General features: G+C 39.0%; 1 protein-coding gene across 5 annotated transcripts in view; it reads left to right on the top strand.

The window, feature by feature from the left end:
- LOC116172464 overlaps positions 1-19,195 on the top strand; it is an 80,266-nt gene that overhangs the window by 3,136 nt on the left and 57,935 nt on the right. For 4 of the 5 annotated variants that reach the window (XM_031489685.1, XM_031489682.1, XM_031489681.1 and 1 more), the window contains exons 3-10: positions 12,469-12,754; positions 12,802-12,982; positions 13,031-13,316; positions 13,360-13,451; positions 13,499-13,720; positions 13,768-14,148; positions 14,197-14,585; positions 18,815-19,166. In XM_031489685.1, coding sequence (XP_031345545.1) covers positions 12,469-12,754; positions 12,802-12,982; positions 13,031-13,316; positions 13,360-13,451; positions 13,499-13,720; positions 13,768-14,148; positions 14,197-14,585; positions 18,815-19,166 — 2,189 coding nt within the window. Of the gene's footprint in view, positions 1-7,685; positions 7,927-12,468; positions 12,755-12,801; positions 12,983-13,030; positions 13,317-13,359; positions 13,452-13,498; positions 13,721-13,767; positions 14,149-14,196; positions 14,586-18,814; positions 19,167-19,195 lie in introns of those variants that run through there. The other variant, XM_031489683.1, reaches the window with a different exon arrangement.

The following is a 19,195-nucleotide window of genomic DNA, read 5'->3' as shown; positions in this document are numbered from 1 at the left end:
AATTTACGCAACTGGGTGTGGTAATTAATTAATAATTGCCCATCAATGGTGGGCTGTCGTCACCAGCTCTAGCTTCATTACCAGTAAGGTTTTTCACTGTGCTAGATCATATTTTGTCTTCAGTTACTCAAATGTGGCTCAGTCAATGCAGCGTTATACTTCTCTGCAATTTTCTTCCATGCGTGTGTGCAGTATAAACACAGAATGATATAGATGCAAACAAAAAACTCACAACTAATGACATCCTGATGCTTTACCTTGTTCTTGGTAGTAGAGGCGTCCGCCCGTTTATTTTCAATTATATGTAAATATGACTTGTCTTGGCACAGTGGCAGGCAAAACAGCGCTATGTAAAACGATTTAGCAAGGGGATGAACAGATCAGCACAGTTACAGTGGCAGGGGCAAATGGTACAAAAGCGAAAAGAACGAACGATGGGTGCGAAGAACGTAAACGTCATCAGCTGTCACTGTCAGCTGACGCATCGGCCACTAAAAATTCTGCGCTCTGATTGGTCCTCGGTTCGCCCGCAGTGTTACCATCCTAGGGATCGTAAGCTCAAACGGAGATTAACCAAACGCTCTTCCCAAGGTGTTTATAATACGCAACCGCTTTCAATCTTGGTTTGACGTTCAATCGCCGTTTGAACTGTACTTTTATAATACCGGCCCTAAATCAAGGTTGGCGTTTCCCAAATTCATTCGATACTTACTAAACCTTTCGGAATAATTGCCCTTTTTGGAGTGATGAGGTTATAGAAATCTTCGAGTTAGAAGTGGATTTAGAGTTGATCACCTCTTCGATTTTGCATAACTCATAGAACAAAGAATCGAGTCGAAGAAAATTGAATTTAAATCATTTAAATCAAACGTTAATTTAATAAATCATTTAATAAGCCAAAGAATGGCCAGTTCAAATAGATTTCAAAGCAACTCCACTCCTTTCTCAGTTGTGAAAAATATCATTCCGAATCTCTTACTTAAAGTACATGAAATATATTGTTAACTATCTGGAACTTCTTCAATCCAGAAGGTATCTGAAGGTTCTGGATATGGTAAACTTAGACTAAAGTTGTATTTCGAGATGAATGTTGCTAAGTAATCTAAGAAAACATAAAAAAATGTTCCTATGATCAAGTAAAATTGTCAATGGTTTCCTCGAAAAGCGGCTTTACGTAATAGAGATCTTTTTGAGTTTTTTTCATGCACTCTAAGGTTTTCTTGTTCCTTGTATAATAGAGATTCAATCAACCCTCAATATTGAATTAAGTACACCAAATAACAAACGTAACGACAAGGTATGCATTTTATCCTCCCAACTCCTCTTGTCTATGAAAGTGCATGTCGATCTGGTTGATGAGATTCACAGACGGATTTGATTTGCTTAAACTTGTAATTAACCCAAAAATTAGGATAGACTAGGATGACACTAGAACCCTAAAAGAAATTAGATGTCAAATCAAGGGTTATTTAAAAAATAATAATTCAATTTATATGAGTCATGACTCGACCGAATTCTTCGAGAATTACACAACATCCGGCTAATCGCCAGAAGGTAATAATATCTACTTAAAAACTTTGCAATTAATCACAATTTATTAGCCATGAATCAGGGAAAACTTGAGCTTGATGCTCAAATCAAAACAGTGTAAAGATCGATTACCTAATGAGGCACCGGAGTGCCCAATGTATACTTAAAAATACGGACCTGACCATTTACGGATCAAATAATTGTGTATTGAAGCAGTTGCTTTTATGGCACCGATAGGAAATCTTTTTTCTTTTAGAAATTTTGGAAGAAGATGAGTGGTTTATTTTCACGCGTGCCTTCGGCTAATTAAAACGCCCATTTCGAAAAGTAATGTGACGCTTTAGGCATGTTTGTGACACCCTTTAAATTTACATGGTACGATCTAAAAATATTTCGAGCATTTTTAAACATTGTAGTAGACGTATACATCGTAGAAACTAATATATTATATCCACTTAATCAAATGGCTTATTTGTATCTATTCCTGTTGTTTTGGATAACTCTCGTAGTGTCATTTTTTATTTAAAACTTAGATGTTACTATCGCATATTTGGCCCACCAAGTATATTTTTTTAAAGCGCGAATTGCCAAAACACACAATCACAAAGCTATTTAAAATGATACTAAACGACTTAACTGCTACTGGTTTTTTCTTTGAGTTTCGTAACGGTTAGTTACATTATTGGGGTTGAAGACCCTCGTTCGTACTAAATACCTAACCATTTTGTGACTTGCTCTCGAAGTATGGAATTTTTCAGAATAATGAAGCTTGTATTTACCCCGACCGCGTTTAAAACTTCCGTCACATTCTCGAAGATGTAAATCGAATTGATTATTCCCAAAAATAAAACAAGTATAAATTGTGCACAACTCTTGTGCAGATAAACCGCATTTTTTAAAACCGAAATATCTTTTGTTTTGACATCACCAATGGATATATTTCTTGAAGACGTCTCAATCGCCCTTTGTGAGTACCCTGTTCCGACAATTCGTTCTTGAGGTATAAGAGAATATACCCGATCACGATAAGAGGTCGAGTAGGAGGGCCATGGTTGGTAGAAATTAACTCCTTTCGTTGAGACCTTTCATTAGAGTACCATGAAAGATAAAACTAGTTACCCCCCCCCTCCCATTCCACCCTATACTTTGATAAGACGACAGAAAGAAGAACAGTAGTTGGTAGAAAACGGTTCCTTTCGTTGAGACCTTTAATTAGAATACAATAAAATTAATTTCCCCCCCCCCCTCAGGCCCCGTCGCTGATTTCGAAAAAAGTTTGTACAAACCAATTTATTTCGATGAGACCTTTCATTAGAATACCATGAAGGGTAGAACATGTGCGCATGCAAAATCTGACACCAATTGGTTGTCGTATGTAAAAGTTATGCACGTTTTACTTTCAAAAACAGCATCTCAGGAAATAATTCGGGGGGGGGGGCTTTTAGACAGCGAAATTTGATGGTCGTCTGGCACACCTTCAAGGTAGAGGCTACCTACTGCAAATTCTAGGACTCTAGGACTATTCCCTTAGAAGTAGTTCAAAACGGTAGAAGTGGGTCCGGACGGACGGACGGCCAAAACGCAAACAATAGATTTTTTTTTTAATTCTTAAAAAATGTGCTATTGTCGTACTAGGATAATTTTTTTGAAGCAACTACTAAAGGAACGAATTCTAGTTTGGGGCCGCAACGCTACTTTTGTTTAAATTCTAACCTAATTATTGAATCAACTACTTGCCTAATTTCAAGTTGGTTCATTAGTCCATTAATTGATTTATTTTTTATTGATAATTTACATGGTGGTTAAAATACTAGTATATAGCCACATAAACAGACCCATAATTCCCGCTGTCATAACAACGGGAATTATAAAATCTAATTCCCTGTCAGAACAATAGGACTACTTTGACAATTAATTGACATTTACGGTAAAGTCAAACACAGGGGTTAGCTGTCAATCGTGTAATATAAGTCAAAACCTACAGAAGGAACGAGAATGACATTTCATAGCTGGTAACCATGTTATATTTCTTAAAATGGTCTTCTTTTACGATACTTAACTTCATTCATTTGGTAGGTTGTGATACAGATCCATTGTCGTAGCAATTGTGTGTAAAACAATATTTTGAAATACACCTTGGTACTTTTCAGATTTCCCTCAGACAGTGAATGGCGAATCTTAGACTTCTTGGGCTAAAATTCCTGATTCTTATTTCTAAAAACGTTTTCAATTGCCCATAACTGTAATCCAAAAAAACGTCTTAGATTGTCCAAATTCGACTAATAATGTGTATAAATAATACCTTGAAATATCTGGGTTCTCTCGCACACGCAGCATGGATCTAAGCATGGAGTAGTACGTCCACAAACAAGACGGTTTTCCCTGCTTAGATCGTTCACTAAAATACGCCAAAAGAATTTTTTCGTTCACAATCTTCAAGGATTTTTCCGATCGCAATTTACAAAACTTGGAGTATTCTTTTTATATAATGTTTTTGAAGTCGCCGGCACTAACTCCTTAAGAGCGTCTTCAGCTTCTTTTATTCCCCCCATGGGAACATCATCATCTTCATTCCCTTCCAACATTTTCCGTTCTTGAACAAAGCCAAACGACACAAAAATTGCTTTCAAAATGACGGACGCAGCATTTTTTGTTGTTTATATACGTAACTAGGTAACCATGGCAGTCGCAGCCAACCCCATATGCAACAACGCGAATCAGATGTGAAATTTTTATTTGCAAATTAATTTACTTTTCAACAGTAATTCTACTATTATCAATAAAAAATAAAACGTAGAATGTACCACGGGATAAAACGGAGTATAATTCCCCTCGGGGAACGCAATACCCTCGCGACTACGTCGCTCGGAGTATTACTGTTCCCTCGGGGAATTATACTCTTGTTTTATCCCTTAATACATTATCTACTATAATTACCTACTTGATTAATCGACTATTTGACGTATGGGCCATTAATCCATTAGCCGAATCGATTGGTCTGTTTCCAGATTTAAATTAGTCGTTACGGTTGTATGACCAATTTGACTTTTATCTCACAAATCTAATTTTAGTGACGTAATTCCTAACGCCAAAAAGTCTTTCGCCGTTTGGACTGGATCTAGATTACTCTAGTCTCTAAATCTCTACAAAAGCTTTAAAGAATTCATAGAATGCACTTAATAACTCTGCAAATGGTTAGAAAACTCTTAAAAGCTTTCTAAATGCTTTCATGAGTCTTATAAGCTCTTCCAAAAGCAATTAAATGCGCTCTCATGCAATAAAAAGTTTTCCAGAGCTTCATGCAGGCGCTATGCTGATTTCTCAGAAGCATAAGCCAAGCCAAAGAAGTTGTGGATGCATTTCGGACAACTTTCAAAGATTGTTGTTGAACATTTTGCTCAGTTAAGGGAAAAACCCAAAGGGAGAATTGTAACGGGAGCTCGCTACGGATTTAAATTTTTTGTGGTTTCGTTAAGAGGGTTGTTTATTCCAAAATGTTGATATTTTCAAATGTTAAAAGTCAATGCGTTCCCAATGAGTTTGGCGCTCTATATTTTTAAGTCAATGTTTACCGGATGCGTTACCGACCTGTTAATCGCGTGGAAAAGTTATCCGTACCAGTCTGACGGGCGATAACACAACTTTAATAGCTTTTACGTGACCATCAAGAGAGGTTTCTTTGTAATAAAAAAACCATTTACAGAATTTGCTCTAGAAAACACTACAACGTTCTGCAGAGAACGTAAAAAGCTTTATAAAAATAATAACCTTAGGAGTTCTCGCTCATGTTCTTGGGGTCTGCACTTCTTCCTACGTCTAGAGAATCTTTAAGAGGCAGCCTTTGTAACCGGCTGGTTACTTTTCAACTCTTCCTACCGTGTATTCCTCAAGTTCTTCTTACATAAAACAATTGGTGTCGGGCTCCGGCTAGCATTCAGTCGATGGTCCTTTTCTGGCCTCGAGGAAATGGGAAAGGATAAATGAATAAAAATCAATAATCTTTATTAAAACCTATTACGTTATTTTCTTAGAAATTCGCCTTTAATCTGTAAATAACGCATGTTAAAAGAAGTGGGGATCGAGGCGGCAAACTCCTGTAAAAGTAGGGTTAGCTCATTCATTCACAAAATTCACGGCACAAAAAGGAAATTCTATCTTTATTATGTTAACTGAAATTAAAATGTTTATCCTAGAACCGCCGAGTACAGAAAGAAACTTAATTTTTATTTCAGAAATTAGTATAGGTATAACTGAATCGAAAATCAAAACAAACTGCTGTAAGTGCGTAACGCTTTTCAGACTCGAATCGTTAACATAAAAGCAAACAGTACTCACTCACAAAGCACTTATTTGAACTCAAAACACTAGCAGGGAATTAAGTCGCCTTTACAATATATGTACAGTGTGTAAAGCGATGGGGTATACAAGTGGGATTTTTTTAATTAAATATTGATTTATGAAATAAATTTATTCTTCATGATATTTTTTGCTTGCTTTGAAAGTACCAATAACGTTTCGATAATCTAAAATTTATTTATAGAAATCTGGAAAAATAATAAAATTAATTTTTGTTATTGAAAGTTATCATTCTACATTATAATCAAGATAGCGTATTGCTATCAATCCACAAACAATCGAAACGTTTTTGGTACTTTCAAAGCAAGCAAAACATATCATGAAGAATAAATTTTTTTCATAAATCATTATTTTAAAAAAAATTCCCTCTTGTATACCCCATCGCTTTACACACTGTACATATACATGCTGTTCTATAATGACTGTGACACTATAGCTAAATTTGACATTACTACGATACAATAAACTACAACGGGGTAAACTACGAAAAACGATAAACAAGGTTTTATGATAGTTTATAAATACCTTGGAAGTGTACTGTTTATGTGCACCAGGAGTCGGAACGCAGTCTTGGTCTCTCTGCGATTGTCGAGTAGGTCTAGGGCCGCCCACTGCAGGCTGCTATTCGAATTTGGGTTGGCCAATCACAGGCGAGCTTCAGTGCGATCTCAAAAGTACACGGACCGCGCTCAGAATAGAAAGTGGGACTCGTCCTCGGTTGTTTCGCAATCTTCTTAATTTTCTCCGGAGTGCCGTGAAGATCGTCTTCGACTTAGATACGGTGGCTCGATGGAGATCGTTTCGCTGGGTTCTTTATTTTTATTTTCTTAAGATTTCGCCTCAATTCGCTATTACAAGAATATAGTATGAACGAAATTCTATTTACGCCGCGATCTAATTTTCTTCCTGGTTCGTGGCGGCAATATTTAAAATCCAAAGTCGGCTACAATGAACTGAAATAAATAATTTCCTTTTGATGCATTAATCTCATACTTTCACATTCGCACTTGAGAGTCATGGTTATATTTAGACTTAACATTTTAATTAGGTACGTAAAATGAACTTTAAAACTAGCCTGTACAGGAGTATCGTTACACCTTCCTCCATCTGATGGTGTCGGTTTTGGTGGACTCCCAATGGGGCGATTTACAACTCTCTGGAGAACAATGTGCCCAGCCCTCTTAGTTTACCTGTATTTTATTCGAAATTGCAACAGATGCATATTTATTACGCCCATTGTAGGGCTCGGGCCTACTTTGGGAGGAACAAAATGATTCTGTTTTGAAGTATTGATTGAGTGTACTTGAAGACGCTTTACATGTTCCTTTCAGGCCAAGCCAAACACGGTTTATTGACGAGTTTTCATTGACGAAAGCGTACTTATAAAGAGATGTTGACCTTCATTTTCTTTTGGGAGAACCGTGTGCGGCTATGAAACATGCAAGGAAACTTCACTTCGCCCATCTTCCTTTCAAAACTCTAGCTTGAAATGACCGTTACGCTAAAAATTGGGCCAATTGAACTACTAAAGAACACGCATTTCAGATGCTCTGCTTATAATCTATTTCAAGGTACTCTGACCTTTCATTAAAGTTTTCTTGGCCCATCCGCAAGATAGGTTGACTTGTTCGCCATATATGGGCAAAAAATAGGCTCAGAATAAGACTTTTAGATGTAGCAAAACCGTCCAAACGTAGCTTTCGTCACAGCAACAATGAATGGGATTTCGATGACGCTGCCGACGAGCGTTAAAAATACTAGCTCAGAAATCCTACGGCGTCGAATATTTACGCCAGTTTACAGTCTTAATCGCGCGCTCTTATTAATTCGTAGAAATTCCCCAATTCCTTAAAATGTTCACATTCGACGAGTTTCGTGTTCGCTGAAAAATGATGATACCCCAAACTGTTTTTCGACGGGATGTTATAGCGAAATATAAGTGATGGGGCAAAAAGTGAGCAACTGTTGTAAATGTTCAGTGGAAAATAGCGGCAATGGGAAATACGTTGCCAGAGTTTCTCCCCATAATATAAACGACGGGTGAGTTTTCGTATATTTAGAATGTTTAAGTTTAGGTGTGATGAAACGCGTCCGTAATGTTATATAAAGATATGGCTTTTGTGTTGTTTTTTTTTGCCGAAAGGACAATGCTCACTATAGTTTAGGCGGAATTCTGATGAGATCATTTAAAATAGATTAGTAGGGCAACAAAAATAGCGTTTCAATTCGCTATTTGCTTTATTATTTCAAATTTATATACAGCTGTTGTCGATATGTTTTTTGGAACCAACTCAAAACTTCAAATGCGGCAGTGTTGTGGTACTCTGTGTTTGTTTTTCATCTTCAAGTTGGTAATGATAATAACCTTGGCAGGCACTCGACGCATTTCAATCCGCATTCGTAGACCTTGGCTCACAAAGTATCTGCACCCAGCATTTTGGATCATTCATCTCAATTAATTAGGTGCATACGTAACGTCTCAACACTATTTATGAACAACACTACTGTTGACGATTCCAAGTGCCTACCACCTTCATATATGAGATATGAAAGAAATTTGTCTAAAAATAAAAACACCGTCTGTCTGCATAGAACCCTAAAATAGATACTACAACAGAAATATATTATGTAAACGTGAGAGAATTTGTATAAATGAAGGTTCAACAGACTAATGTGAAATGTGATCAATTCTACTTCTCATCTTTCCTTATTTACTCAGAAAAATATGTGCTGTACTATATGTGGGTATTTGGACATTACGATCAGTTTATTTGATCTGTATTCTTCTTAGTATCTTAGTATTTTTTCTGCCTGGTAAACCTGCCAAAACCATATGGGAATCCTGAACCATGATCAGCTCTCGATTGACAATAAACCCTGAGCAAAATGACGGAAATTCATGGAATATGCCAGCAGAGCAGGAAGGACGGTGAATATGATGACGGCCGAAAACATAGTCCTTCTTGAGGACCTTGTGTTAGGCGATCGACGTTTAAACGTAAAAGAAATAAGAAAGTCCAGGATCTTCATTAAATACAAGGAAGGAAAAAAGTTACTGAAAACCTTCCAGGATATGTACTCGCCTACTTTCTTATTTCATTTCCAAATTTGCATTTTACAATGACATTATAATAGCTTTCAACCTGTACGCCAACATTTCCCTCATAATCGTGACTTTATATTGTGGCACATTCACACCAGGGTTGCACGGGCGAAATGTATCATTTGTGTTTGGTTAGAATCCAGGTGCATGCCATTTTGTCTAGGACATGGGCCTGTCTCGTTATAATAAATAGTTTCGAGATCCATCACATAACAGTATTCAAATAACATTTAATAATTATCGCATTTGGTATTTAGATACAACGCTTTAGTGGCAACCATACCCAGGAGGTCTTTTATTTTGTCGCGAAAACCAATCTTTTAACACGGGAATCATTCAACAAGTATTCTACACCTCCACATAAACAAAAAACCCTGACCCATCGCATCAGCCAACCAAGATTATAATTCAGTTAAAAAGTCACCTTCCTGCGAGCTGTTAAAATATAAAATTCTGCATACACCTGCGGAAAATTCCACTCTGTAACTACGTATAGACGAATCTATGTAATTATGTAACTATGTACAACAAATTCTTCACGATACCCAACGCCCTGTATATTAATAGCAAATGAAAGCTACCCATACCTGCGGAAGGTTTCACTTTAACAACGTATCAAACACTACAATATGCCCTAAATTGTATCTTCAACCTTCCCCTAAAAAATGATAAATCTAACCCTGAAGTCAAAACCAGGGACCCGAACCGGACCGAAAAAGAACCGAAAACCGGACCGAAACCGGTATTTTTTTCTCAACGGAAAACCGAACCGAAACCGTTATTCCTTCAGAAATGGAATCGTATTGAGAACCAGAACCCACATTACTTTTTTCGGTTTTTTCCCCTTTATACAATTTGTTCTAATATACTATCCAAAGAAATGTTACTAGACTATAGATTTTTCTGCATTGTTAAAATATCTAAGGGATCATTTTCAGAACTAATGTCACTTTCGCTTCATAATAATCCGGTCATAACCGTACTGTAAATGTAATATCTAACTTTCTACGGCGTTGACAGAATTTTGTACCTAAATGGGAGAAGCTTCAAAAACTGAAAATTAGTAAAGTAAAATTTTCAACTCGTCGCCAAATAACTTCCCCAGTTAATACTTATTACTATATTTAATTAATATTATAAAGTAACAAATTATTAAAGTCTAACAAGAATTCCTTCGGCACCCCTAAGGTATTTGTTACGATTTCTGAATTACAAAAAAAAAATAGAAATTACAGTACTTTTTAATTACCCTTATTAGTTCGAAATTGCATTAACCTCCACAGAGTTCGCCCAGTTAAAAATTCCACAAGTTAGGTTTCGTATTGGTTGGTGTATGCAGCTTTTTTTTACGTGTAGAAAGTTCGACATACGTTTCCGGCAAAGGGTTTTTGGCAAATGTAAGAAGAAACCCGTTTCACACTCACAAAATTATAACGAATGGCGCAAGTCCGCAAAAAGACCACTTTGTCAAGGTGACCTCATTTTCAATGTCATCCAAGGTCATTGTCCCCATTAATTTTCGAGGTCATCCGAGGGTGTTGACCCCATGTTTGGGGTATCGAATTACATTTTCAAGGCCATCGGCCCTATAAATTTTCAAGGTCATCGAGGGCATTGACTCCATTTGTTGTGGTCTCAAATTACATTTTTACGGTCATGCGAGGTCATTGACCCTATATAATCTCAAGGACATCTGAGGTCATTGGGATACCTTCTCAAGGTCATTCTAGGTTATTGACCCCTTTTTTTGAGAGCGTTGTCCTCTGTTAGTAACCTTGCTGTGACCTTGGAAAGTAGGTCAATTTGACGTGGGCGGTCACTTTGGAAGAAAGTCGCGCGTCACGAGAGCGGTGACTTCATTTTCAATGTCATCCAAGGTTATTGATCCCATTTATTTTCAGTCATCCGAGGTGATTGACACTATTCACATTCAAGGTCATTTGAAGTCATCGACCCCATCAATTTACAAGGGCATCCGAGGGCGTTGACCCATTTTTGGTGTGTCGAATTACATTTTCTAGACAGTCTGAGGCCATCGGCCCTATAAATTTTCAAGGTCTTCCGAGGGCATTGCCTCCATTTGTTGTAGTGGCAAATTACATTTTTACGGTCATCCGTGGTCATTGACCCCATTAATTTTTAAGGTCATCCGAGGTCATCGACCCTATACATTTTCAAGGTCACCCGCGGACATTCACTCCATTTGTTGTGGTGTCAAATTACAGTTTTACGGTCATCCGAGGTTATTGACCCTATATAATTTCAAGGCCATCCGAGATCATAAGCCTACATTCTCAAGGTCATTGACCTCATTTTTTGTGAGCGTTGCCCTCTGTTAGAAACCTTGCGGTGACCTTGGAAAGTAGGCCAAGGTAGTCACGTCCAGCTCGTTCAAAAATTCAAATTTGCCGAGTAATTCGCAGATCAGCAGATCTCCAAATGCAAAAGTACACCCTCCGCTTACAACTCCGTAACTATCGGTAACGCTTGGGTTTCTTTTGTTTATAAAGACAATCCTAACCCTAACGCTCGAGCTTCCGCTCTTCTTCTTCGTTTTCCCTGGATAGAAAAACTGAAAACCGGATCGGAATCTACTATACCCATAGTTAGTGCCAGCTAGAAAATACGAAACGGAACCAACGAAATGGGACGAATCGTGTGAATTCTTATCGCAGCGATTTGGCATGATTAATCAGTGCTATCAGAACTCGATTTACTGGCGACGCCAGTAAATCTACTACACATCATCATTTGCATGAAGTGGTGCATATGGGTTTACTGTCCAAAACAGCCAAGTCAGGATTATTCATGTTGATATGTGAAGCGGTAATTGGCAATATTAAGTGGCTGCCATTTTTGATGGACGCATTTGGCTGGGGAAGGGAATGAATACGATTGGTTCATGGCCGCGTTAACTAATTAGTACTACTTTAGGCGTGCTAAAATATTTAACAACAGAGGTAGGGATTAGTTCAGAAGTTAGGGCATTCGGTTATGAACCACGAGAACGTCATGCAAGCGGTCTGGAATAAAAATATACATTTTTGAGTGCTATTTTCTTACGCGAGTACTACGCAAAGTTCAAGATCGACACTGAGTAAAGCGGCGGAAATAGATTAATTACGGTCCGTTCTAACTTAAGCCAAGAAGGCGTCTCGTAATTCAGGTGGCTCCATGTCATAAAACTGTTAAAGAGGAAGGAGTGTAAACAAAAAACTGCGATAAATTCAGTAGCGTCCAAGGAATAAATTAACCTTTCTTTGAACCTATGCAAAAAAGATATTCGTGGGAGATAAAGCAAAATAGGATAGCCATCGTGTCCAGACGGCACTATATATAAGGTACTGTAATATTTTTTTGATTTGTATAAAAATAACTATCGGTTTAAGGATCAGCTTATTGAGCTGCCCCCACTCTTTCCTAGTTTTATTGTCTGTGTGGCAACGGGCGTTTATTAATACAATTTATTTATTTTACAGGACAAGAAATGGAGCTCCCTTGGAAAACGACAACCGTAGCAACGTGAACATAACGGGAAGTAACGTGCAGCTAATATTGGACAACGTGCAGAAAAAAGACTCGGGAATTTACACACTCAATGCGCGATCAACGAAAGGACTCTACTCAAAAACGTTCGAGCTTCACGTTAACGAAAACGGTCCAGACGAGCCACCCTTATTCCTAAGAAAGCTAAACGACCTATCGGTCAAAGTGGGCACGAGAGGGAGATTTCTTGTCGAAATCAAGAGCTCGACGGATCTAACGGTACGTGCCTCCCCGTTCGTGACGGATCTATTAATAAAACGTTCCAGATTGAATGGTTACATAACGACCTACAAGTTGTAGAAGGCGAAAGGTTCAAATTTTTAAGCGAAGGGGACTATTATTGCGTCGATGTCAGCTCGGTAGTTCCACAAGATGCCGGAATTTGGAGCTGCAACGCGTACAACCTCGGCGGACAGGCTACGAGCTCGTGCCATCTTAACATTCTCAGTAAGTGACACGTGGCAATACGGGGCGTTTAAGGGGTTCCATTTTCAGTACCAAAAATATACAAGGCGCCGAGTTTTCTCGAAGAATTGCGCGCGCTTCTAACCGACCAGGGAACCGTATCGCTGGAGTGCAAGGTTGTGGGCGTACCGACGCCTGCGTTGCGGTGGTTTAAGGATGGGAACGAAATTAAGCCCGGCGATATTTTCGCACTTTCTGCCAATGCGAATGATCCCACCTCTCTTGGTACCTACATCTGCGAGGCCACAAACTGTATGGGAAAAGCGTACTCCAGCTCAAAGGTTCACGTTTCCGCCGACCAAAACGTGCAAGAAGGGTAAGTTGTAGTCTCACTTGAAAATTTATATCCTCCGATTTAGTGCACTCGCCACTGGGACACCGCCAACATTTTTGGAACACCTGAAAGACTTTCAAATCAAAATTGGGGACCCTCTAACTTTGAGTTGTCAAGGTACGTTACCTGTACGTTTTGCAACGCCATTATCAATACCCTTTCAGTTCTCGTGCCCCCTTGGCCTACAGCGATTCAGTGGTACAACTCAGGAGGGCGCGTTGAAGATGAAGAACCCCAGAGTCGGTATAAGAAGGCCAGTGACGGACTAGGAAAGTTCATGATCGAAGTGAAACCCACCGAGGCTGTCGATAACGGCGAATGGAAGTGCGTCGCTTCAAACGCAGACGGTGGCACTTCCGTTTCCAAATGCGAGGTTAAAATGACAAGTAAGCGCCGGAAGTACCACCATCTTATAATAACCAAGTCATTGTAGTACCCAAACGTTTCCGAAAACCTCGTTTTATGGACAGCCTGAAAGCTGTTTTAACCGAAGAAGGCTTGGTGTCATTCGAATGTAAGGTGGTCGGTTCGCCAACTCCTCTACTGTTGTGGTATAAAGATGGGCAAGAATTGAAACCTGGGGACGTGTACCAATTGACCGGCACGAACTCTCTGGGATGTTACTGTTGCATTGCTCGAAATTGCATGGGCGAAGCTAGGAGCATGGCGGAACTCACGATTGAGGACATTCAAAATCAGCTGAACGACGATGAAAAAATGCAACTGCTCTCTAAAAGTCAAGCTCCTAAATTCGTTCAAGGTTTGAAAAGTTGCGAGGCGAAGATTAACGACCACTTACGCTTCACTGTGCAAGGTGAGAGGAGGTCGTAGCGGTGAAGTGAGGTTAACGCATGGTTTTCAGTGAGTACTTCGCCTTTGCCCACGCTGTTTTGGTTTCGCGATGATCGTCCGGTAGTGGAAAATGAGCTGGAACGTTACAATGTGTTGAAGGAGAACTTCGGAATTTGTCACCTGGATATTGCAAGGTTGGAATTTGTGGACCAAGCCGAGTGGAAGTGCGTGGCCACTAACGATTACGGGCAGTCCGTCACGTCCTCCTTCCTAAAGCTCATAGTGCCCAAGCATTACAAAATGCCGAAGTTTCTGGAACCACTCAGGGCGGTGCTATCGGAAGAGGGGGCTGTGAATTTGGAATGCAAGGTGATAGGTGTTCCGCAACCCGTTTTGAAGTGGTACAAAGATGGGCAAGAGTTAAAACCGGGCGATATACACAAAATCACATCGGGCGAGGTAAGTTTATTTACTTCCCTTTATGTGTTTTTAAGGGGGGGGGGGCATAACGAGGATATAGAAGTCGCCCCTGGGAAAATTTTTTGGACCGTGGAATTTTAACACTTGGCTCGAGTCGTATTTTGCCAGTTGGCTGGGGGTGTAAGGTCCAATTTTGCAGTTTTAGTCCGGGTGCGAGATCCTATTGGGCAGTTTGTTAGGGTGCGAGAAGATATTTCAGCAGTTGGCTGGGGGTGCCATACTTCGGCAATTGTTCCGAGGTGCGGGGTCATATTTCGTTACTCGGAGGTATTTCGGCAGTGGGTACTTTGGCAGTTAACAACCAATTATTTTGAAGATTCGCTTGCCATCTTGGAAGCCATTTTGAATCCACCATCTTGGATGCCATTTTGAATCCATTATCTTGGATGATATTTTAGACCGCTACCTTCGACCCGCGTCATCGGTGAATGCTGTAAAATTTGGTGTAATCTTAATAGGTTTCTATTTCGGCTCCCCCTGTGACATGACACACATCTAAGCGATACTCAACCTCCGTCCCAGGAGGAGGAGTCACAGTTGCATGACCATACACTGCGCGAAAACGGTACTTAATAAGAATCACACACATTCAACATACTACTCCGCGTTTTGGTTGTACACTCGCCATGACTACGACAAGACTGACTGGTCTACTACAATCGGTTAAGGTTGTGTCACGATAGTGCGTGTGCATACAAACACTCCCAGGTCAGCTCAATGCTGATATTAAAACTAGAACTTACCGTTCAAAGTTCAAAAGTTGCTCGCCGTTCAAAGTCCAAAGGTGGCGGCCCGTTCAAAGTCCATTCCTCGCCTCCTAGATGGTGTTGTGAAGATCATAAAAATTTGAATTATCAACCCAGTTACTGTACTGAAAGTAAATCCTGCGTTGCGTGAATTTTACGAACCCGCATTACGGAAGGTTAAAGATCCTGACGTATATTTGGTTGAGAAAATCTTTCGACGTAGAAACAACAAAATGTATGTAAAGTGGCTAGCTTTAAATGAGAAATCTAGGATGGATCGAGATAATATTGTTTTTATAACTATTTATTTTAAATGAAATATGTGGTACCTACGTGAAGGAATATATGTAATTTGGTACATGAAATAAAAACAATTTAATATAGTTTTATTACCATACTGTAAAAATAATAATACAGATTTAACATTAGACACCCTAAAAATTCCAAAAATTCGAAATGTGATACCCAAAAATTTGCACTTCCAAATGTGTTCATTCCTCAACATTTCCGACAGTGCTACTAATGTCTGTAAAAGATTATACATATAAACTTTGCATGGCGTTTAAAAAATCAGTTTTTGCACGAACTTGTTACAGTGCCACTGCTGCCACACAAACATTTACACTTATCGTTAAAAAGTGCAGCCATCGAAACAGGTGTGAAGTTTTATCGTCTGACCTTTCAGTTGTAAGTGTACGAAAGCGTCATCTTAACCGATTGTAGACCAGAGTAAAGTTTCGACTTTGAACGGCAACCAACCTTTGTAGTTTATAAGACGATTTCAATCGAAGAAGTTAATTTTTAAAGAACGTACAAGGCGAGGCGAGTTATTCATGTACGAGATTGCTTTTTAAATCTTAATAATGTTTTTGTGGGAATAAACATTATTATTATTATGGTCGGTGTTTCTTGTGAGAACTCAGGTCTAGCCTGGTTAACTAATCGCACCGATTAAAATCAAGTAACGATTAGTGTCTGTGTCTGGTGAAGTTATGTAGGGTCCTAAAAAACAAAAAAAAAACAAAATAAAATTCACACGCGCACATTGGAAATTATTATTATTATTATTATTATTAATGTGTCATTGAACTGGCTTTCAGTTTAGGGAAACGATCGTATGGGTTAAAAAATGTGAATTCGCCTTTGAACTTTGATCGACTTTTGAATTTAACTTCTAGTTGCGAATCAGAGCGGCAAGCGACCTTTGATCGGTAGCTTTATCTACTTTTCTAAACCACCCCAAAATGAGGGGAGGAAAAACTTTTAACTTCACCTTGATCTCACTTTTCAAGATTATCATCACTTTCATTAGCAACGTTTGAACGGTGAGGGAATTTTTGGACTTTGAACGGCGAGCAACCTTTAGACTTTTAACGGGGAGCAAATTGTGTACACTTCAACGAAGACCAACCTTTGGACTTTGATCGGTGAGGAATGAACTTTGAACGACGCGCAATCTTTGGATAGATAAATTCAATTAGGTGCAGTTTGCAAAATGCCTACTAGAACTTACCGTTCAAAGTTCAAAGGTTGCTCGCCGTTCAAAGTTGGCGCCCCATTCCTCATCTCTTAAATGGTCTTGTGAAGATCATAAAAATTCGCATTATCAACCCACTTACTTACATCCTTGATTATATGAAAGTAAATCCTATGTTGCGTGAATTTTACGAACCCGAATTACAGTAGGTTCAAGATCTTGTATATTTGGTTGATAAAATCTTTACTGGTAGGTACGTGAAGGAATGTATGTAATTTGGGATATGAAATAAAAACCATGAAAACAATTTAATATAGTTTTATTACCATACTGTAAAAATAATATACGCATTTAACATTTGACACCCTAAAAATTCTCAAAATTCGAAATTTGACACCCGAAAAATTTCCACTTCCAAATGTGTTCGTTCCTCAAGTTCCGACAGTGCTACTAATGTCTGTAAAAGATTATGCATCTAAACTTTTCATGGCGTTTAAAAAATCAGTTTTTGCACGAACTTTTACACTTATCGTTAAAAAGTGCAACCATCGAAACAGGTGTGAAGTTTTATCGCCTAACCTTGCAGTTGTGTGTGCGCAAGCGCCATCTTAACCGATTGTAGACCTGCGTAAAGTTTCGACTTTGAACAGCAACCAACTTTTGGAGTTTATAAGACGATTTCAATCGAAGAAGTCAATTTTTAAAGAACGTACAAGGCGAGGCGAGTTATTCATACACGAGATGCGTTTTAAATCTTAATAATGTGTCATTGAACTGGCCTTCTGTTTAAGGAAACGATCGTTTGGGTTAAACAAATGTGAATTCACCTTTGAACTTTGATCCGGTTGCGAAACAGATCGGCAAGCGACCTTTGATCGGTAGCTTTATCTACTTTTCTAAACCACCCCAAAATGAGGGGCGGAAAACTTTTAACTTTTAAGATCTTACACCTCAAGATTATCATCAGCATCACTTTGATTAGCAATGTTTGAATTGAACCTTTAGACTTTTAACGGTGAGCAAATTGTGTGGACTTTGAACGGAGACCAACCTTTGGACTTTGATCGGTGAGAAATAGACTTTGAACGACGCGCGATCATTGGATATATAAATGCAATTAAGAGTACAGTTTGCAATGAGCTCGTTTTGTATTTCAGGTATCGTAGCTTTGAATCCCAAGCCAATTAAAAAAATTTTCTCCAGCAATCACCGATGACGCGGGTCCAAGGTGGTGTTTGACCTTGTATCCTGGGCCAACTACCGAACTAGTTGTGTAGGGTCTGTCTTAGAAGAATGGAATCAAAGAAAATCTGTTTTAAACACGTTTTTTATTAGGTCCTATTGCGGCTATCGATTTCGACCATATAAGGTCATCTTCAGGCCGAGCTATAATATATTGTTTAATGATACAATTATAATGTGGTGATGTCTTACCGTCATACGGTGAAATGAGGAAGCATGTAATATTATTAACGGTGTTATATGTATTAGTTATCAGGAAAGCTGTAAATGTGGTTAATTAATAAAATTTTACAGCTTTCCTGATAACTAATACATATAACACCGTTAATAATATTACATGCTTCCTCATTTCACCGTATGACGGTAAGACATCACCACATTATAATTGTATCATTAAACAATATATTATAGCTCGGCCTGAAGATGACCTTATATGGTCGAAATCGATAGCCGCAATAGGACCTAATAAAAAACGTGTTTAAAAAAGATTTTCTTTGATTCCATTCTGCATCACACAACACGTTTAAAATAAAGAACGATGGAACAATACATCAACCGAATCTGTCTTAGAAACCCTAGAAATCCCGTAAACTCTAGAAAATTGTATCGACCTCCTCATGTCTCCCCTGCGTTGCATGTCCTAAGTCTGGACAAGCAGGGAAGAGAAGTGTGTCCAAATGCCATTGCGGGTTGCTTACTTTAACAAATTGTTCAATGGTAAAATAATTCAAATGCACTAACAGGACGGTACCTGCTGTCTCGGCACCTACACCTGTGAGGCGAAGAACTGTATGGGAACCGTGGCCAGCTCGGCCTCCCTTCTCGGCTTTGAAGATCAAACCAAGCCCAAGCGCGAGCAGTTGGAGTTGGCACGGCAACCATCTCTTTCAACGATTCACGAAGAGCGAACATCTCAACTGTACGATACGCCCCAAGAAGACATCTCGATCGTCATGGGAGACCGCGCCGACATCTCGTTTTCGTTCGACGGCAAAGAGGTGTCGGTTTCTCTGTACGAAACTCCCGATCTGACGGAGGAAGAAGCAATTCAGATTGTGGAAATGTACGCCGATCAATTATCGGAGCATGTTTCTGGTAAAGTATTCCGTTACTACAATTGGCAG

The sequence above is a fragment of the Photinus pyralis genome, unplaced genomic scaffold (assembly GCF_008802855.1).
Source record: "Photinus pyralis isolate 1611_PpyrPB1 unplaced genomic scaffold, Ppyr1.3 Ppyr1.4_LG5, whole genome shotgun sequence".
NCBI classification, from domain to species: domain Eukaryota; kingdom Metazoa; phylum Arthropoda; class Insecta; order Coleoptera; family Lampyridae; genus Photinus; species Photinus pyralis.
The sequence above is the reverse complement of the archived record's forward strand: the minus strand, read 5'-3'. Positions and strand labels throughout refer to the sequence as shown.